Source organism: Falco punctatus (assembly GCF_963210335.1).
Source record: "Falco punctatus genome assembly, chromosome: 2".
NCBI lineage: Eukaryota > Metazoa > Chordata > Aves > Falconiformes > Falconidae > Falco > Falco punctatus.
This window is the reverse complement of record NC_137581.1, coordinates 19,583,806-19,605,421: the sequence shown is the minus strand read 5'-3', so window position 1 is coordinate 19,605,421 and position 21,616 is coordinate 19,583,806. Positions and strand designations below refer to the sequence as shown.

Below are 21,616 nucleotides of genomic sequence, written 5' to 3'. Positions count from 1 at the left end.
CTGTACTTGTGTTTTATTCTGTCTATAACTGTTGTACATTAAATGTAGTGATTAGTTTTCAGAGTTACGTTTTGTTATTACTTGTAGGTGTTTAGCTATCAGACATGTAAGAAAGAAGATCCGGTTGTTCCTTCATTGTTGGGATGTATGGTATATGAGATGTACAGACAAGTCATATAAACATCATGCATGGATTTTCCTCCCTATTCCCTACAATTTTCCCTCTTTCAGCAGGCTGAAGGAACATTTGCTATAACTAGCTAGGCAGATTTACATGTGTGTTATGTGATTGTGTCCTCCCAGTTTTTCTATTTTGAAGGAACCTCTCAAGGGTAGCCTTAAAGATTTATGTTTCTGTCTCGGGTGGATTTGTACTGGCCAATGTATTAAGTGTAAAGGATGTCAAGAAGTCAGTAAAGATACTTCCTGTGATTGAAGCTGAGCTTATAAAGTTGGTAGTCTGAAGTAAATAATATCTATTTCAGGGAAGAAAACTACTTTTACCTTTGACCCTCTGCCCCATCAAGCTGATCTTTTCCCACTCTTGTACGTTTTTTTGTGTACTTGTATTTCTATTAGAATATTAATGTTTTTTAATATATTTAAAAATGAAACCTCTTTAATTTATAAATGTGTATTTTTCTAAGGCTTTAAAACAGCAGATTGCAGAGTTACAGGAAGATTTAAAACAAAAAGAGGTAAAATGGTCAACCACACATCGACGCCTGAAAGATCGAATAGAAGCTTTAGTAAATGAGAATACGGACTTAAAAGAGGAAATCAAAATTATGGAGAGGTTTCGTCTAGAAGCCTGGAAGAAAGTGGAATCTGCTGGAAGCAGGAGGAAAACAGAAAATTCTGGGCCGACTCTAAAAAGAGCAGAATCTGTACGTTATTAATCTTGGTGTTTTAAATTCTTCTGTGTGAATACTCTTTGAGTTTTGGATCATAAACTTGGAATCAGATAGCTACAACTTAAATGTTTAATTTGCTGCTCTTGGGTTTCCACTAGTGGTGACAGATGCAGAATTGTGTTAATGTCACATTCCCTCCAACTATGAGTGCTCACAACAGGCAGCATTCATTTTGTTGAGGAAATCATCTTAGAAATTCAAAATAATACAATTGTAAGAGAAAAATCATAGGTGGGATTTAACCTGTGAACCTCTGCACCGTAAGGATCAGCCAGGCAAACCAGGCAGTGTATCATTGGCTAAAGCAGTCATACTTAGTTTTGAAACTGTTAACTATTATATTGGATTGCTGGTACCAAATCAACATTCTGCAGTTGTTGGTAGCGAGGCAGCAGACAGGGGAAGAATTCCAAAGTACAGCTTGGGCTAATGTCACACAGGCCCTTCTGCTAAATCTCAAAAATGTAGTTTGTGAGGAAAGCTTCCAGTAAATTTCATGTCACATGGCTTATAAATTTTGCTGCTGCTGTATGAACAGTTATGAATAAATGCCCCGTAAACCACAAATAACTTCCTTTCTTCTAGTATCTACCAAACAGAGGTCCAAAAAGTCAAACCATACCTCCACTTCTTCCAGTACAGAAGTGCAGCAAGATAAATGGCAAAAGCTGTTCACAGGCGAAAGGTATGTTTGTCCAATCAGCTAATTCTTAATGTGCATTTTTTCTTGTATTAAAAAGAGTGCATCACCACCTTGAAAGGGGATAGAGAATAGTTGTAATGGACTTAAGCATATGGATAAATACCTTGCAGGGTTAAGATTCTGGAGAAAGCTGTGATGAGACCATTCTCAGAGCAAAAATGCTTCCAGTCATGTTTGGTGGTCGGGAGTGTACCGGAAGCTGAGTTCTGTAATCCCCAATGGCATTCATCATTGATGCTCTCCAAGCTGCAGGCGCTGATTAGATGACTATGTTGATAGCACTGGAACTGCTGTGTCTTTTTGGAACCTTCTGTTACCAGGATCTGTAATCCTATGGGCAATGCCGGAGCAGGCATTCCTTGTTCACAGCTAGGAGCAAATCCTGTTGACAGCTGTACCTCTTTCTAATGAATAACCACATATGGAAAGTAACTGGAGGGTACTTTTTTGACACCTCTGACAGCTCAGGCAACCATCGTGTTATCTGTTAGAGGAGTATGTTCCAGAATCGAAGCCCGTGCTGGTTTGCTAATCTTTCTGGCACGCTAGGAGAGACATGTGAAAGGTTTGCCAGTCAGTTCCTGTTAACAGGTTGTATTAGTTATAAGGCATAACTAATAATACTGTCTAGATCCTGGGGCAGGGGAGCTGTGGGAATCCTTTGTAAATCCAGAGATGAAATAGGAGAGCAAGTGCAAGTGTTAGGCCTGTTGCAATGAATCTTCAGCTGTAGCTTCTTGCAGACACATGAAGCAATGACATACCTAAGGCAGCTGGTTTACGCCAGCTTTTCACAGATGTACTGCTTTCAGTTTCTAGTGCACTTAAGAGATGTAGATGCTTTGCTGTACAGCTTGACCTCATATATAACACCTGCCTACTTTAGTTTCACTGTCCAAATTAACTGTATTACATGTATCTGAGTAGGAAAGCTTTCTAGAACACCTGCATCAGGACCTGCTAGTGACAGAAGCAACTCTGAGACGACACCAGTAGAGGATTCTTCTAGGACTTTTATGGTAGTAAGTGTGGTATCCCAATCTGTTTTTTAAGGGGAAGGAAAAAGCCTAAAATAAGACAATAGTTACTTGTACTTGAATTAATATCTGGGGGGTGACTGGTGAAGCTGTTGACTCACTTTATGTTCTTAAACTGCAATTTTATTTTCATACCAGAGAACAGCTATGTAGTAGTAGTCAGTGCAGGGTGTTTTACCTGTGTCTAGTAGTTGCAACATTCTTTGTCTGAGGAAAGAAAATAATAACCTCCTGCTCCCTTGAAATTTGCAAAATGTTTTTACCTTTTGAGAGAGGAAAAGAAGACTGATGTTTATATGCTCCATGTAGGGCAACCGTGCAAGAATCTTGTAAACAGCTGAATTAATTCTTACATTAATTGCTGTAGGTAGCATTCAGACTTCATGAAACTTCATCCACTGTTTCATACTTTGATGTGGATGATTTAAGGCAGTTGAGCACTATGCCACAACACATCAGTGAATTCCACTTTAGTCCAGACTGCAGCTGACCACAGATGAACAATTACTGCAGTCTGTCTTACCAGTTGAATTATAATAGGAGATGCATAAACCCCAGATTGTGTTTGTGCCTTCCTATACTTGTGTTCCTTCCCTGATACTCTTTAATTTCCTAAAATACCTGTCAGCCTAAGGGGGGAAAAAAAAAAAAAGGTATAAAGACAAAGCTTCATTTGGGTTTATGCTTAGATTACTGTCATTTCAGGACACCTCTCCTAACGAAGCCTGTGTGTCACTGCCATCTGGACCTGCCTATACAGACAGTGAAGAGATACAGAGAGAAACTGCTTATCCTGATGGAAAGGTAAAATGAGAGCTCAGCACCCTGCAGTTCCAGAAGACAGCTGTTGAGAAAGATGAATGAGGATGTGAGTGTGATGGCTTAATACTGACCTCTCTATAATGTGTTCTTTAGGTTGAAAAGGTTTTGAAAAATGGCTGTCACCTCATATTTTTCCCCAATGGGACATGGAAAAAAGTGGGTTCTGATGGGAAGACCGTAACTATAACCTTCTTCAATGGGGATGTGAAGCAAGTTATGCCTGATCAAACAGTGGTATGTATCCTGTATCTTTTGCATTTTCCCATAAATACTTAATTTATATGCACGTGTACACACACATATAAAATTTCTTGTGTTACATTAAATCTGAACCTTTTTCTGCAGATTTATTATTATGCTGATGCTAAGACTACACATACTACGTACTCTGATGGGTTAGAGGTCTTGCAGTTCTCAAATGGACAAATAGGTAATCATCCAACCCAACCAACCCTCAAAACTGCTGCCCATATGTATGTACCTGTATTTATGTAATAAGCATGCTGTCTCAAAATACATTTCAGAGAAGCATTATCCTGATGGCAAGAAAGAAATTACCTTCCCTGATCAAACAATTAAAAATTTATTTACGGATGGGCAAGAAGAAAGTATCTTTCCAGATGGTACTATTGTTCGTATTCAGCGGTAAGCCTTGGCTTTCCAGGTACCCTAGCCTGTTGGTGGGGAAGGAGCAGTTAGCGCTCAGTGACAGAGGCAGTATATGGTCACTATATACTATAGAGGTCTGTTCCTCTAAGTTTACAGTTGACTGTGCTGTACTGTGAATGTGCATTTACTGTTTGAAATTTTGATATATTTTTTTGTGGACATAAAGACTTGAATGCCCGTATTTTCTTATACCCTAACCTGAGAGCTTTCACTGATTTAGATGTAATTCTAGACAAGATGTGAGAACCTAGGTGGTGTGGCAAGCAGGTCTGACCAACAGCTGATAACTGGGAGTGCTCAAAACACTGTTTTAAACTTGTCTTGGGCCTGTTGCAGCAATAGACAGTGCAGAGAAAGTGCAGTAGAGTCTCTCAAGTATAAAGAAGTCATGTCAGTTTTGCTTGAACAGGTTTTTGAGTACCAGCCAGCTGGGCTGATTTTTAACAAAACAGCCTTTTCATAAATAGTGTATTTTTTTTATTCTTCCTTCATTTAATCCTTGCATATTTAATGTCTTGAGATTAAGCTTAAGCCTATGTATGGTCCTTACAATGTTGGTTTGGTGGTTTGTTTTTTTTTTTTAATACTTACATACATCTATTTAATGCAGAGATGGAAGCAAAACGATAGAATTCACTAATGGCCAGAGAGAACTACACACATCACAGTTCAAGAGACGGGAGTATCCAGATGGTACTGTCAAGACTGTGTACATGAATGGACAGCAAGAAACAAAGTACACCTCTGGCAGAATAAGAGTAAAGGACAAGGATGGTAATATTATCATGGACACTAAGGTGTAGGTAATGTCAAAACTGTTGAAGTGTTAGCACATCAGCAAAAATAATGTACATTCCTGTAAGCTTGCTGTGTATATATTGTTTATAAGTTTTCTTGAAATTTATTTTTCAGTGGGTGTTACTGCATCAGAGACTTTTTTAAAATTTTTCTCTTATTTCTGTGTTTGAGTAGTTTATTGATTCAGTGTTCTGTCATGTGTGGATTAAAAGGTGGTTTTTACATCGGCTGTCAGTGAAAATTCATCAAAAAGCTGCAGAGTACTTTTAGACATCAGAGAGAAGATTCCTCAATTCAAGGTAAAAAGCTGTGCTGCTGAAAACACCTCTTGTGGTGAAACGCAGCAGGCGGCTGTGGAGTCTGGGTGTCTGTTTACTTATCTTGACTTGAGAGTCAAGGAATGGCAGCATTCCTTTTCAGTCAGCCTTAGGCTATTTTTCCTTCATCTTGCTATTAGGAGGCAACAGCATTACAGAACAGACTTCGGGGGCCTGCTAAACTGCTCTTCTATATTCATAAGGCTAGGACTGGTGAGACTGGTGGACAGTCTTGGAACATCAAAAGTTTCCACTTGGAAATGTGGTAAGAAACACCAGAAACCACCACAGGTCATCTCATCTAATTCTTGCACCTAACACGTTTTGAAGCTGACCTGTCTTTTAAAACTCTGCAGTTACCTGTAAGTTAAGTGGTACTGCTAGAGAGTCTGCTCTAACTCTCCGTTCTAGTGGATGCTGGAAAACGTTTCATTCTCTTGCGCAGCTGAAAATAGTCCCATTCTTCCCCTTGGTCCCCTCTACTCCTCCCCTTTCTCCTCAGTGAAAGCAAGCTCTGTAGTTACTGTGCCTGTGCCCTTTTTTACTCTATGCTCACTCACAGCGAGAAGTAGCTTGGGTGGCTGGATAGGCAGGTCCTGGTCTTTCTGGCAATCTTGAATAGCACCTCTTGGGTAATTTGGAGTCAAGTCCCTTTGAAGATGGTTGATAAGAAAACTTGTTTCTTAAACAAACCAACCAACCATGTTTTGAAGATGAGCACACAACAGTTCTATAGGGTATTTGCGAGAGCATAAAGCACATGTCTGATTAGTATCTGAGTATGTACTAGAAGTCCACTACTAGTACAGACAGGCAAGCTACCCTTGCAGCATGCCTGCGCAACACTACTGAGGTAAGTCTGGTACACCTGCTTTCAGGTGATCTTAAGGGAAGAGACATGCCTAACGCTATGTGTGTATGGGCACAAACACACACAGGGGCTTTCCTCCAAACATCAAGAAAACTTTTTTACTGTGAGGGTGACTGAGCACTGGAACTGGTTGCCCAGAGAGGTTGTGGAGTCTTCCCTGTCCATATTTCTTGCTTGATAACCTAGAGGTGACTGAGCTTTAAATGTAAAGGATATACTACACTAGTACAATAAAGAGACATCCAAAAAAACCTTACATACTATAGCAGTTAAGGAAAACAAGACTTCAGATGCATGCTGCACAAGCTCCTGTTTATTCCAACACTTTCAAATGAACACTGCAGCTCCAGGAGTAGGAAGGAGGTGCAAGGACACCCAAAACCCTATCTATTGCCATCATGACAGAAAACACAGCAGCAATGCAAACATGTTCCAGAACAAAGATAGTAACACTCCCCCCCCAATTGTTCATTCCCCATCCCAAACTCTAGTACAGGAAAAGTCTGTCACCAAATATGCCTGAAACAAACAAGAGTTACATCATAGTAATAAAACTATCTTCTTCCCTCCAAGTCTTCTAACAAGGTATTAGAACACATGGGCCAAGCATGAGCTTTTCATCTATTTCTTTACCACTATACATTAGTTCCATCTACTTTTATGAAAGAGGATATCACAGAACAATACTTAACACTCTAAGGGCAAAAGAGATTGATAAATGAAAATGTTCCCAACACTCTGGAATCTTGAAATAGTGAAACTATAGTCTTGTAACATCAATTAGAAAAGTGCTTAATAAATGGGAAGGAAAAGGACTACTTAACAGTTAGCCAACAAATTCAAAAATCCAAGTCTCCAGTATTCTCTGTAGACAACACATACTGTAAAGCTTTTCATTAACATATGGATATCCATACATCTAGTCAAACATGGAGTATTTTTACCACAGATCTATCTGAGAACCACTGACACTGGATATTGAGATCAAATGCTGAAAATGAAGAAAAACAATTAATTTTGATTGTTTGGACAGAGTACACTGCCACACATCTGCAAGTTATCTTCTTCAGTTACTACTCACTGGACTTACATGTCACTCAGCCAAATCTGCAAGTCCCATCTCTATCAGTTTCATATGAACTAGACTGTTGTCCTCTTCATACAAAGAAATGGTGACCTCTGGTGAAAGAGTCTGAAAACCAGAAGTTGACAGAGTAACAGATTTAAATCTCAAGCTAACCAACAGAAAAAAGTTACTTTACTGGTTAAACTCACTGCCTAAATGGAATAGTGAATATACAAAGCTTATTTCTGTTTTTACGTAAAGGAAACTGGTTTTAATGCAAGGAATCCTCAGAAACATTGTGATTACGTGATTAAGAAAAGTGCCTCATGATTTTCTCTCTTCATCAGCATTCCTTCATGTTAAATTTTAAACTGGGGGTGGAGTGGGGGGTGTGTGTCACAGTAAAACAAATACTCAGAATACTCTGAGTCCTACTACGAATTTTAGGCCGAGCAAGAACCAGGAGGGAAAAAAAGTGTTTCTCACAAGTATGGAAGCAAAAAGCTGTTTCCCTTGAACACAGTCCACCATAGCCCACAATGCTGCCATGCTCCATTCTGGGGCATAAGGAATTCTTTCTGCATTTTTGTCACATGAAGCAGGTTTAAATCCAGCCAGCACAGCTTGTATTGCCCGAGCAGGATACTTCAGCAGATGATAAGGTATGCGGCGCAATCTAAAAGAGAAATGAATAATGTTTGCCTGCAACAATCCACCCATCAAGCTAAACTGTCAGTATGGACATAAGGACAGCTTAGTGGTTCATGTAGTAGTAGATCTATTGGTCCCTGCTCTACAATAACATGCTGATATCAGACTGAACAATTCATCAGGTAGGGCTAGGCCCTCTGAAGGACTTCAACATGGCACTTACCAAAAAGCAGGCCACTGTCATGCAGACCCCTCAGCCTGCCAGGAACGCTGGGTCCCCATTAGTGCTTGGGGAGGAGCTGCAAGTGCCCAACACAGATCTGAGTACAGGAAGGCAAGTACAAGTCTTCACAATGCAGGCTCCAAAACTGGAAAATGATACCACCTTTGTGGTCCGAAGTGCTTTACACCCAGATGTGCTCCAGACATACTACTGGAAATCAGTACCTTAGTTTTATATTATCATGTCTCGATTCTTCTATCTTTCCATTCCAGTGGCAAGGGAATAGGGAAGCAGAAAAGGAAGTGCAACACTGAAATAACACACACTCTTTCCCATGACCTTCATAGTCCATGAAGCAGGAAATCTGCCCCAATCTCTATTTTACCTTGTCTTCAGCAAGGACCTGTAGATTCCCTAATAAACTCAAGAGCAAGTCAATGTGATTAGAGCAGTATATAGCTATAAAGTGAATGTATTTCAAGAAAGAAAATTCAGACAAGCTTAAGGTATCCTAAAAGCCTGGGGTGTTTGAGATGCTTAGCTGTGTCTGCACAGGAACAGCTCCTAGAGTGGCTCAGCACTAGGCACAACAGGGATTTGAACTTCCATTCTGCACACAAGCAGAGAGAGCAGGGTGTGTCCCACTCAGACACTCCCTTATCTTATTCCCCAGCTGTCTTCTGTGAGACTGCAGCTGTACACGATCAGAGAGTTTGTTTGTACACCTGGAGGGCTCAGTCCCTATTTTGCCTAAACTTCTTGGGTGCAGCAAAAGCAGATTACAAGCCTGAGCCTATTACCTCACAGATTAAATAACCTGAAGATGATGGAGAAATCTGATTATAATAATGGACTTCTCAGAACAACTTGAGAAAGAGAAGCAGGTGCACAAACCCATACCCTGCCGACAGAAATTTAGCTGGTCAACCAACTTTCTCTCCAACTGAAGCCTCATGCTAAATTATTATAAATGTCTATAGTTTATATAAAAGTGTAAAAATCTGTACAACTTCTTCTAAGTACATATTTTACAATATAAGTGTGTACATACACACACACGACAATGTACATGCTTTTCTGTCTTATGCATTTACCTGCTTCTTGGGACAACTGCAAAACTACCATAGTCAACACACTGAACCAGGATCGTAAGAGGTTCATCTTCTTCAACACTGAGGAGCTTTGCTCTATACCACAAACCATCCCAGTATTCTACAAGGCAAGGTATTTCTGTAAAAAGAAAAAAAACCCAAACCACTATGAAACATCCCAAAACACCCACTAGACCCACAGTGCAGTACAAACTAAATGAACTTAAAAGTCCATTTTACTTTATAAGTGAAATTAAGTTTTTTGTTCCTTCTCGAATTCATGCTACTATTTTGTTGTATGCATCCTTCAGTTCTCTCTGAAGGCCAATTCACAATCATAGTACGCGATTTCAGTAGTTTTTCTACTTCACACGGTGATTAACAGAAAATTGCTTGGTAAAGATTGTGATCCAAACTGTTTAATGTTAAAACTTCAACTTTGACTCACTGGCACATCTCAGTAAATGTATCAATTGGGAAGAGAACAGACAACAGTCGGGAGGACACAAGGCAGATGCTGCCTAAAACCCCAACCAGAATTTTACTAGTTGGTAGAACCAAATACAAGCAATAACTGGTTTCTCCACAAAGTTTTAGACCCACATGCTTTACAGTATTTTAGGCCCAACAGCTCTGGACAAGAGAATTAAAGCCTATCTTTTGCCTAAATGGAAATTTAGAATTGATGCTCTTTGGGGGTTTACATCATTTCAAACTCTTAGTAACAGGATTTTCTGTACACTGTACACAAAAACTTGCGTCTTTTGAACATTTAATAGCAAGATTTTCAGTTACAGCTTCAATGACATCCCCTTAAAGGAAAAGTTTTATTACTGCCATATGCAATCTAAACTCAGTTCATCAACTTTAACGGGCATCAGAAGTCTGAGTTCTTTCCATCATTTTCCAGGGGAACAGAATCACACAGAAAACTCAATTTCATGGGAAGTAAAAACATATGATTTGAAGTGTATCATATAATTAGTGTAGTGTTACTCCTTACTCTCCTGAAGTTTGATTTAAAAATACACAGAAATACAATTATTCCTATTCTTCAAAAAGTATTTCAGTTTTGTTGCACATTCACATGAAACAACAGGGAAAATAAACACACTAATATACCTGTTTGGAAGTGTGTTAGAAGAGGAAAATTTTCCACACATTTATTACACCACTTCAGGGCTTCATCAAGGCCTTCCAACTCTGAGTCGCAACTGGCATCTCCCTCTGTGGCAGATTGCTTTATAAGGTTCTTAGAAGGATCAAGGCAAATATATACCTGCTCAAAGAAAAGGTCTCATTACAATTTTTGCAGATGACTTAGAACTTTCAAATCCATCAGTGATCAAGGATTATTAGAAGATTACTTGTGCCCATCTTCGAAAGGTTCAGCACATCCTTTCTCCCCCTTTCCTCAACTTATGAGTAATTTCATATTTACACAAACTCTTTTTCCAAAAGCAGAACACAGTAATGATTTATTAACACATTTCAATGTTGAACATAATGAATGACAGGAATGTACATACTAAAGAATATACTCATATAAGATTTCACAGCTGTGTTATTAGGATTCCTCCCTCCACCTACTTGGCAAACAATCTCACTTCCTAGTATTAAACCAAAGATCAATTAATATTAACAAAAGAACTTTCGAAATTATGTTTTGTTTGCTATGCAAAGACGTTCCATTAATCTAATTTATAACTGGGGTCATCACTATAATGCTATGGGTCAAGGAAAGGGAAGTTGAAACAACATGTATAGGCAAACTTAAAATCTCCATTACAGCTTCTAACTGAAATGCCTTTTTTCATTAAAAAAACCTGACAGCCATTTCAGAACATTATGATATTCCACTAGCAGCCCACAGAAATTAATAAATAGATTACTACTTTTTCTAAACGCAGCATAATTCATTAGCCTGAGAAGAAATTAATTTTCCTTTTTTAATTTGTACGCAATATAATCAAGCTGTAGCTCCATCATGCAGCTGCTACTTAGATCTATAGGAGTCCAGAGCAGGACCTAGTGTCTACAATTATATACTGTGATCAAAAGCAAGAGTTCAAATAATTTGCACAAAAACAACCAAAAAAAAATATTCATTATAATGTTTCTCCTCCAAGAGAGGAAGCGGAGCACATGGTTAAGGAAAAGACCTTATCTAAGATACCCAAACACTTCCATCCTGTATTTAGTCAAAGCAGTTGCGTATTATAGGATCACAGAATCACAGCATTGTTTAGGCTGGAAAAGACCTTTTAAGATCAAGTCCAACCATTAACCCAGCACTGCCAAGTTCACCACTAAACCATGTCCCTAAGCACCACATCTCCATGTCTTCTAAATGCCTCCAGGGATGGTGACTCAACCACCTCCCTGGGCAGCCTGTTCCAACGCTTGACAACCTTTCGGTGGAGAAATTTTTCCTTATATCCAATTCAAACCTCCCCTGGTACAACTTCAGGCCATTTCCTCTTGTCCTGTCCCTTGTTATCTGGGAGAAAAGATCAGCTCCCAGCTACGTACACCCCCCTTTCAGGCAGCTGTAGAGAGCGATAAGGTCTCCCCTCAGCCTCCTCCTCTCCAGGCTGAACACCCCCAGCTCCCCCAGCTGCTCCTCACAGGACTTGTGCCCCAGCCCCTTCCCCAGCCCCGCTGCCCTTCCCTGGACACGCTCCAGCCCCTCGACGTCCCTCCTGCAGCGAGGGGCCCGACACTGACCCCAGGGTTCGAGGTGCGGCCCCACCAGTGCCCAGTACAGGGGCGGTCACTGCCCTGGCCCTGCTGGCCACACTGTTTCTGACACCAGCCAGGACGCTGCTGGCCCCTTGGCCACCTGGGCACACGGGGGGCTCATGCCCAGCCGGCTGTCAGCCAGCACCCCCAGGCCCTTTCCCACCGGGCAGTTCGCCTCGTCCAGATCATTGATAAAGATACTGAACAGGTCTGGCCCCAATACCGAGCCCTGGGGAACACCACTTGTGACTGGCCACCAGCTGGATGTAACTCCATTCACCACCACTCTTTGGGCTTGGCTGCCAGCCAGCTTTTTACCCAGTGTAGAGTGCATCTGTCCAAGCCATGAGCAGCCAGTTTCTCCAGCAGACTGCTCTGGGAAACCGTGTCAAAGGCTTTACTACAGTCTAGGTTAAGAACATCCACAGCCTTTCCCTCATCCACTAGATAGGTCACTTTGTCATAGAAGGCGATCAAGTTTGTCAAGCAGGACCTGCCTTTCACAAACCCATGCTGAATTTGCCTGATCACCCGGTTGTCCTGTACATGTCATGTGATAGCACTCAGGATGATCTGCTCCATACCTTCCTAAATGCAGAGGTCAGACTGACGGTCTGTAATTCTTTGGATCCTCTTTCCCGGCCTCTTGTAGATGGGTGTCACATTGGACAACCTCCAGTCTTCTGGGACCTCCCCAGTTAACCAGGACAGCTGATAAATGATGGGAAGTGGCTGGTGAGCACTTCCACCAGGTCCCTCAGTACCCCCAGGTGGATCCCATCTGGCTCCATAGACTCCTGCATGTCTAAGCAGAGCAGAAGGTCGCTAATCATTTCCTCCTGGACTACAGGGACTTCATTCTGCTCTTTGTCCCTGACTGAGTACCCTGAGGGTAACTGGTCTTGCTATTGAACACCGAAGCAAGAAAAGCATTAAGTATCTCAGACTTCTCCTCATCCTTTGTGGCACCATGTTCCCCTCTGTGTCCAGTAAAGAAAGGATGGGGATTACTCTTAGCCCTCCTTTTGCTGCTAATGTATTTATAGAAACATTTTTTATTGTCTTCTATGGCAGTGGCCAGCCTGAGTTCTAGCTGGGCTTTGGCCCTTCTCATTTTCTCCCTGCATAACCTGACAACATCCTCATAGTCCTCCTGAGTTGCCTGCCCCTTCTTCCAAAGGTCATAAACACTCCTTTTCTCCCTAAGTTCCAGCCAAAGCTCTCTGTTCAGGCAGAACTGTCATCTTCCCTGCCAGCTTGTCTTTCAGCATATGGGGGGACACTGCTCCTGCGCCTTAAGATTTTCTTCTTGAAGAATGTCCAGTATTCCTGGACTGCTTTGCCCTTCAGGACTGCCTTCCAAAGAAATCTTGAACAGCCTCCTAAACAGTCCAAAGTCTGCCAAAACGCTAAGGTAGCAATTCTGCTGACCCCCCTCCTCCAAGAATCAGGAACTCTCTCATCTTGTGACAGTTGTGTTGTAAGATGTCCTCTGACCATGACATCACCCACCAGTCCTTCTCTGTAAACACCAGGTCCAGTGGGCCATGTCCCCTGGTTGACTCACTGACCAGCTGTGTCAGGAACCTTCTAGACTGTTTCCATTGTACTTGATTTCTAGTGAACATCTGGTAAGTTGAAGTCCCCCATGAGAGCAAGGGCTAGCAATTTTGAGACTTCCTTCTACCAGCTACTTATAGAATATTTCATCTGCCTCTTCATCCTGGTTGAGTGGCCTATACCAGACTCCCCAGCATAATTATCTGCCTCGTTGGCCCTCCCTGATTCTTACCGATAAACACTCAACCTTATTTTCACCATCAAGCGCTAGACGGTCAAAACACTCCCTAACATACAGGGCTACCCCACCGCCTCTCTCCTTCCTTGCCAGACCCTTCTGAAGAGCTTGTAGTCAGCCATCGCAGCACTCCAGTTGTGTAAGTCATCCTACCATGCTTCTATGATTGCAACTATATAATAGTTTTTCAGCTGCACAACGGCTTCCAGCTCCTCCTGTTTGTTGCCCGTGCTGCGTGCACTGGTGTAGAGCAGGGGTCCTCAAACTACGGCCTGCGGCCCGGATACAGCCCTCCAGGGTCCTCAATCTGGCCCTCGGTATTTACAGACACACACACACACACACTGCTGGGGTTTGGGGGGGAAAACCAAGCAGCCGCAGATGACTGCCTGCCACTTCATCCACGTGCCGGCCCCCTGTTTAAAAAGTTTGAGGACCCCTGGCGTAGATGCACTTCAGTTGGGCTATTGATCCTGAGACCTTTTTGGGGGGAGAAGCTCCAATTCCTATGTGACTGTTCTCAGGTGCTTTCATTGTTTCTAACACATCAACAACCCTTGTGTCTTTGCTGCCACATGGATCTCCATCCCCTACCTCCACTGAGAGAGCAGACTGAAGGACCTTGCTAGCGTAACATCTCTCAAACACTGGCATGCTGCCCCCGTCTTATCCCTTATGAGCCTGGTTTTAGTCCTTTCTCCCTTCAAAAGTACTTTAAAACTCTTTACATGAGCCCTGGTAACTCTTGTGCAAAGATCCTTTCCCCCTTTCAGACAGGTGTACCCTTCTGTTGCCAGCAGGCCTGGTGTTGTGTAGACTGACCCATGACCAAAACCCCCAAAATTCTGCCAGTGGCACCAGGCTCAGAGCCAGATATTGATCTGCTGGTTGTTCCTGTTTCATTCCTCATCATTCCCTGCAACTGGAAGCATAGAGGAGAACACTACTTGTGCTCCTGATCCCTTAACAGTCAACCCAAGGCCCTGAAATCTCTCCTGATTGCCCTTGGACTTGTTGTAGCTTCATTGTTGCCTACCTGAAAAATCAATAATGGATAATGTACGCTATACAAAATACTAATGATATGTACACTATACATTTTTTTTTAAGATATGTATACTCAAGTGAATTAGTGGGGCTAATTTATATTAGACCGTTATGCTAAATTTAAAGCAATCACTTCAATACTATAAAACCTGTTATCTGGTTTACAGATTTACCGAAAACAACAAATACAAGCACTTCCACATAAATCAATCCACTTACAAGATGTCAGATTTTGTAACACAATCAGCTTCTCACTGCTTCCTGTTCTCCTGTTTTCATCATTCAACATTCAAAGTCCACATAAGCACCTTTTATTTGATCAAGGAACATTACATTCTGCCTTCTGCCTGGGAGACTACTAGAAGCTGTGTCGGTTTACACAAAAAATCAATAATCAGCCATCAACCAAATATAGTAAAATACTACTGTAACAGCCAGAAAATGTTTACATTACAATGTTCCAATAATTTAGTTTTTAGAGACTAAAGAAGAGATAAACCATTATTGTTTTGCCAAGTTAAAATCCAGTGACCTATTTTCTTATTATACAAGATAAGTACCAGAGTGGCATACTTTAATTCTGAGAATTCATTTTCTAGGGAAATGGCCAGTTTATTTCTCTGCCCCCACCTAAGAGGGTATTTCAAGTAAGAGTTCATTCAGATAGTTGCACTGCACAACCATCTGCAACAATAATCCAGTAGCATTTTGCAACCTCACTAATACATTTTTATATTATCTAAAATTGTTAGCCATGATTTCCTTTTCACCAGCATGATGGGACTGCAACACATATGAGATGTCTACAAAACTTACCTCCTTAGGGGACACCAAATGGGTAACTCTGACAGGAAAGGTATCTCCTGGAATGGGTAGTGATGGTGACATGTATGAAGGCAAAACAGGAATGTCTCCTTCAAGTAGTTCCTAGACCAAGACAGACTTCAGTCAAGAATCTTATTTAGTAACAATATGGAAACTAGCTTTGGTATGATTTCTGGTTCAAAGGAGTTATGTAATAATGTAAACAGTGTGTCCTTGATGAAAAACATATTAATCAACTTTTCCTTTCAATACTTAGTAGGTTTTTAAAACAGTTGTAGCTGAAAGATCACCACACAGAACTAGTTAATGAACACTTCCAAATATTAAGAATGTACCTCTAAAATGGTCCTAATATACTGATTTGCTAACTTAATTGCTGTTAATTAAAAAATGCATTAAATATGGAATTACTTTTGAAGAGAGAATATTTAGGGAAAAATCCTAAAATAATAGCAATTAACTGGCACAGGTTAACCTGAATGCCATGCCCAATGCTACTGCAGTCTTCCAGAGTAAATCACTCCTGAAGAGAAAGGCAAAGCATAACTTTACTCCTTAGCCACCAGAATTATCACTCCTTCAAAAAGACAACAGATCTTGCAAAGTACAGACACATATTGTCTCAGTAGCATAGCATGCTGTAGTGTGTCTTCTTCTACAACCATGTATTTTACAGTCCTAGTTCTACATATCATTAACTCATTTGTTTCATGACAAAATAAACCTTGGTGCATTACATTATGCCTTTGTAAGGATGTATAGCACATAGCTCAGCTGGATCATACATCATGAATACAGTTCCTATACTCTCTTGTACTTTATATGATACATAATGAAAGATAAAATTTCTCTAAAATACATTGTATTTTTACACATCTACTTGACAACAGTTTTCATTATGCCCAGAATAAAAGTGGAAGCAACCATCTATCTGTAAAATAAAACAATAACTGACCCTTTCTTCCCCCCTGCATAGTCTATACATAGGATACAGTACAAAACCCCATTACGTTCCTCAGACTTAACTAGGAAAAAACGCAGCTTTTCCATTGAAAGTATGTATTCCTAAGAATAAAAAAAGTCTCTTTCTAGTAAAGAAAGGATGTCTAACTATGTCATAGATACATAAATGCTAAATGCCCGATTTCTGCAAAAGAATCAGGAACACTGTGACTGGCCACCTGACTACACCTGGCTCTAAAGATTCCACTTAAAGTCCAACTCATTCCCAACAGAGCACTGCACTTAGCTCAGGTGGCTGAAGTCTACCCTCTGTCAGCTCTTGTGTGTATCTTTGAAAGAAAAACTGCATTTATATTTTTGCTGTTAACAGACTGCTCTTAATTGTCAGTAGACTGGTTACTGCTAGATCTACCACACAGACAGTCCAGTTGTAAGTGCTGATACTAAAATGGTGTCCTACCAAGACATCTTTAGGCATTATGTGTTTCAGACAGTTGTCCCTCATCCTTTCTGCCTTTGTGTCCACTCCTGAAAAACCTAAAAATGGCTTACATTCCTATCACTTCTGCAAAACCATAGCAGAAATGATGTATTTTTAATATATAATTTACATACCACATAATACTGTATACTTAATAAGGCATCAAGAGTGCTTTTCAGCATGAGGAATTTAATCCAAACTAAGTAAATGGTAGGTGGCAGTGCAGTGTGTTCTGTTGTACTTCCTTCTCTACCACATGCAAAGCTTTTTTTATGAACAGCCTATATGAGCCCACCCAGTACTGAGAGGCACTGAAGACATCTTTAGGATGACGAAGACCAAAGTACAGTCTGGCAAGTCTCAGATTTATTATTTCCCTGAAACGGACAGGGTGTCTTAGACTTTACTCTCACTGCAGCAAAAGAAAAGCAGAAAGGGCTTCCTATCTAGATGTTTGCAGAATGCTTTTCCGCTAGTCTTGCTGCAAACATCAGTAACAGAACAGGTCTTCTTGGTGTCAAGAGATGGTGGGATTTATGACCCACATGGCTGGCCTTCAACATAAGCCCACAGCCATTTGACACCTCTGTCCTTCATCCCAGGCTTGTCCCGATAAATACCTAACAAGGAAACAACAGCTTAGGGTATCTGGTAGGACTTTTAGTCACACAGCTCACTGGGTTCAGAGGAAGTTAACTCCCTATTTAAAAGGAAGGAATAAGGACAGAAAGATTAAGCCTTCCTGCAAGTTGAGTGTCAAACTACATAGCAATCTCAGTGCTAGAATTTGTAATTATGCATGCAGTACTGCAACACCAACTGCAGTTATCTGCTCTCATCTGTCCTGAAGTCCACGCAGAATCAGAAGAGGAGGAATCAGTCCTTTGTGTGCTGCTGCTTCTGCCTTAAGATTCCCCTCTCTGCCTGAAAAGATGCCGATCCTCTGTCTAGAACTGCTGGCAGGCTGAAGAGCTCCTGGTGATACCGACAGTGTTCAGATGACTACAAGTTAGTAAAATAAAAAATGGCTTTGCATGTTCAGCATTATCTTTGCTATCAATCAGAAGGCAGGTGCTAACTGAATGAATATGGCTAGTATGCCAATAGTATCTCTCCTTTGACCTAGACTAGTGAGACTCTTCCAAGAAAACCAGCATTGGCATTTCCAAGGGTGGATTAAGATGGAACAGTTTGTCCAAGTGTTTGCTCAGACTACGGGCTTAAAATCTGCAGACTTCAAGTACCTCACTGTAAAGGGGCTGATATGCAATGCAGTTAAAAACAAGAACAGTCTGTATAAAGAATTTTGAACTGACTTTGTTTCAGATGCATGGAAATTGTTTGTAGTTAACTGCTGTAGAAAAACTAATTCTAAAAACTATTGTTAATTAAGCCTGAGCTCAGAATGAAGACATTAAAAGCCTGTCTGCCAAATGAATCAAGGGTCCTCCATGCCAGAATATATGAACACAAGACAACACTTGGCTGCTTGGTTCTGACTCACAGTGGTAGAGAAACAAACAAAATCAAAACAACAAACCCCATTTCCCAAAAAGCCAAATAAAAAAATACCACAGTGTAATGGTCTTGTATATATAGGTAAGTATGCAAGTACCTATACGCACACACACACATATATGTATACACACACCTGGAATGATATTCACTGCTGTAAGCTCACTGCACTTGGGGTTCTGATCCACTCTCCAATATCATACTGCCTATTCGAGGATTTTCTGGCTAATGACTCAGGATTGTTATAGGGTAACCCAGCCCAGCTCCTAAACCCACCTGTGCAGCTCAACAGAACTGCATCCCAAAGACAGTAAGACATTCTGCAGCAAGCCACAGGTGTAGTGGGCTCTGCCTAAGCAGCTTATTACCACTAACAGAATTACAACACTCACAGAACAGAATACAGTCCTTAACAGACTACTTACCTGAAAACACAGATTTGAAGCAACGAAATGAAGTTATAAAACTAAAAAATAATATATATAATGGCTATACTTCATACAATAGTATCCTTTAGTCCATGCAGTTTATCAGTTGGCTGCTTTGTGTCTACAGCTAAACCCAGAGCTGATTACGTTTAAATGCTCTCAGTGCTGCATGCTTCCCATTTCTGCTATTCCTGAGGTTCCGCTCCTGGAACCAGCTCAAACTCTGGAGATGCCTTGCTCCTTTTCTGGTCTACAACTGAACACCTCCGATACTCATTTTCTTACACGTTGTTCTGAAGCATTTATTCCTGGAATGGATCTGCTTAATGCTACATTCCTTGCAGAAATCATTCCAGGCTTTCTGAATGCTTCTTGCTTACAGCCTTCTTACACAGCTTTGTTTTTGTTTTCCACATTTAATTTTTGTTTAAAGGGTAAAATCTCATTTCAAGATCCATATTTAGTTTGCCGAATGTTTTGTGTCATGCTGACTTTATGAAAATTCAACAAGAGACTGATTTACAGTTAGGTTTTCCGTGATTACTCAGTTTTAATACACACTGAGAGATTGTTCTAACTGCATCACAAGCCCACTGACATACATGCCAAGACTTACATCAGCAGTGACAGCAGCGTACTCTGTATCGTAAAATTATTTTCTGAAGCAGAGACTCATGTTGGAAAGAAAAATATGTATGCAGGCTTAAACAAAATTAAAGAGAAAAACACAGCAACAAAGCCACAGTAATTTAAACAAACTTGATCTTCAGATTTCAAGGAAAAACCCCAACCCCCAGAGAAATAACTTACCTATTTTTTTTGTGTTAAGACAATGAGGTTTGGTGAAAATTTCAATCCTCCTCTAAAGAACACCAGATTGATATCTCAGATACTTGGAATGAAGAACCTGGGTAACTCTTAGAACACTAGGTTTATGTTGAAATACTCGATTTGATTTCATTTTGAGTATCTCCAGCCTCGGATATATTTCTATAATTAACTAATCCTTTCAAGTGATAAAAATATTACCCTATTCCTATTGGTTTACGTTTTAGAGGAGCATAAAAACTAATCTGACTGTAAACAGAAATACAAAGCTCTCTTTTCAGTAAGGAGTCCAAGCACAAACTCTTGGCAATTCACTATTCCATACAATCTTATAAACACATCATACCTAAACCTGTTACGCTACAGAGTTCTGTACTTGGTCCTACTGCTGTTTACACCACAAAGCTGTATAAAAATATAAAAAGTAGTAAAAAAACCATCAAAGGTCACAACAAGCAACTGAGTAATCTTTTTAATGTCAGAATAACAACAGCAAAACACACACACATGCACAAAAATCTCACCAGCTTTGGTATGTCCTGACCATCTTCAGCAACACAGTACTGCTGGTATACCATGAAGGAAGAAAGTGACATTCCACCAAAATACAGGTTGACAGACAATTTGCCCCATGGGTTATCTGGCAATTCCTACTTACGCAAGATAAAGTAAGATTAGAACAGCAATAGTGTGACTGAGGTTTTATAAGTAGTGCCCAGGAAATTCAATCTCATGATTCCTATATGCACCATACTCACTCATCAAAGATGCAAAACCAGTAAGGATGCCTATTAACACCAGTTACGACACAAATGGAAATGTGCATCTATCTATGGAACGGCAGCACCAACTACTCAGTCTAACACTGAAATGTTATCCCATGTTTGTGCACTCGGCAACAAACCTTTCTCTTTCACAATTTATCATCAGAAATCAAACTATCTGAAATTGCAGGTTTTCAGACAACACAGATTATGTTTCCCTATAATGTTAATACAGTCATTTAAACACGTCCATACTTAATTATGCCAAATTTTGATCACTTAAAATTGAATTTAGAAGAATTTATGCTTGTCAGAATGACAACACAATACAAACAGGATCAAAAAATATTAATACCTCTAAAGGACACATTTAAGGCTTGAAAACTATAATAAATGTAAAGTCATAGGAGAAATAACTTCAGGTATGGATTTTGTTTTGTCTAAGAAATACATTCACTGCTATACTCCTTTATCTATTATTCTTAATGCAAGTTAAAAGAAGAAATAAAATCCCAGAACAAAAAGTAAGCCTCATTCCATATCTATGAATAAATTAAGCTACCTGAACATGTATTTCAACCTCTTCGTTTGCAAGTAGTTCTTGAAGACGATCTATGGCATCCAGCTGCCAAGAATTTCCAATCTATTTAATGAAAAGCAAGAAACCTCCCCACATTAAGATGCTGACAAGTAATACTCTTACTGTTCTTAACATAGTAAAATGAGAATATGTGACTATCATTGAAAAATTTAATTGAAAAATTCACATCATTAGTTTGATTTGTCTACAACACTTCATTACCTGCTACTTGTTACACTAAATCTTCTTATGTGACAAAGCCAACCAGAAATTTTCAGGTCTTTAAGTGGCTTAGAAAGAGATGATGCTTGCCAAGTCTAACCTTTACTATATACATAATAATGTATGTGTATGCAATTACCTGAAGTATAACCAAAAGATACAGAATTACACTTGAAGATGACTTAACAGTCAATAGAAAACACGGGATCCTTTAAATACTTCTTTCATTCCTTGCAGTACCTGTTTGCCGCCCAACCCACA

The 21,616-nt window shown here is 40.2% G+C and overlaps 2 protein-coding genes across 5 annotated transcripts in view; one reads left to right on the top strand and one right to left on the bottom strand.

Moving 5' to 3' along the window:
• The window catches only part of CPAP (centrosome assembly and centriole elongation protein), a 31,852-nt gene extending 26,687 nt beyond the window's left edge, over window positions 1–5,165 (top strand). For all 4 annotated transcript variants that reach the window (XM_080377210.1, XM_080377212.1, XM_080377211.1 and 1 more), the window contains 8 exons: window positions 648–887; window positions 1,500–1,599; window positions 2,545–2,639; window positions 3,360–3,458; window positions 3,570–3,710; window positions 3,822–3,906; window positions 4,001–4,121; window positions 4,756–5,165. In XM_080377210.1, the coding sequence (XP_080233336.1) occupies window positions 648–887; window positions 1,500–1,599; window positions 2,545–2,639; window positions 3,360–3,458; window positions 3,570–3,710; window positions 3,822–3,906; window positions 4,001–4,121; window positions 4,756–4,948 (1,074 nt within the window). In that variant the 3' untranslated portion in view covers window positions 4,949–5,165. The remainder of the gene's footprint in view (window positions 1–647; window positions 888–1,499; window positions 1,600–2,544; window positions 2,640–3,359; window positions 3,459–3,569; window positions 3,711–3,821; window positions 3,907–4,000; window positions 4,122–4,755) is intronic.
• Window positions 5,166–5,462: 297 nt separating this feature from the next.
• RNF17 (ring finger protein 17) overlaps window positions 5,463–21,616 on the bottom strand; it is a 57,169-nt gene continuing 41,015 nt past the window's right edge. Inside the window, exons 29-37 of the mRNA XM_080376082.1 lie at window positions 21,116–21,196; window positions 20,314–20,439; window positions 15,503–15,676; window positions 12,669–12,809; window positions 11,890–12,006; window positions 10,285–10,441; window positions 9,166–9,301; window positions 7,684–7,873; window positions 5,463–7,323 (exon numbers count right to left, since the gene is read on the bottom strand). Coding sequence (XP_080232208.1) covers window positions 7,225–7,323; window positions 7,684–7,873; window positions 9,166–9,301; window positions 10,285–10,441; window positions 11,890–12,006; window positions 12,669–12,809; window positions 15,503–15,676; window positions 20,314–20,439; window positions 21,116–21,196 — 1,221 coding nt within the window. The 3' untranslated portion in view covers window positions 5,463–7,224. The remainder of the gene's footprint in view (window positions 7,324–7,683; window positions 7,874–9,165; window positions 9,302–10,284; window positions 10,442–11,889; window positions 12,007–12,668; window positions 12,810–15,502; window positions 15,677–20,313; window positions 20,440–21,115; window positions 21,197–21,616) is intronic.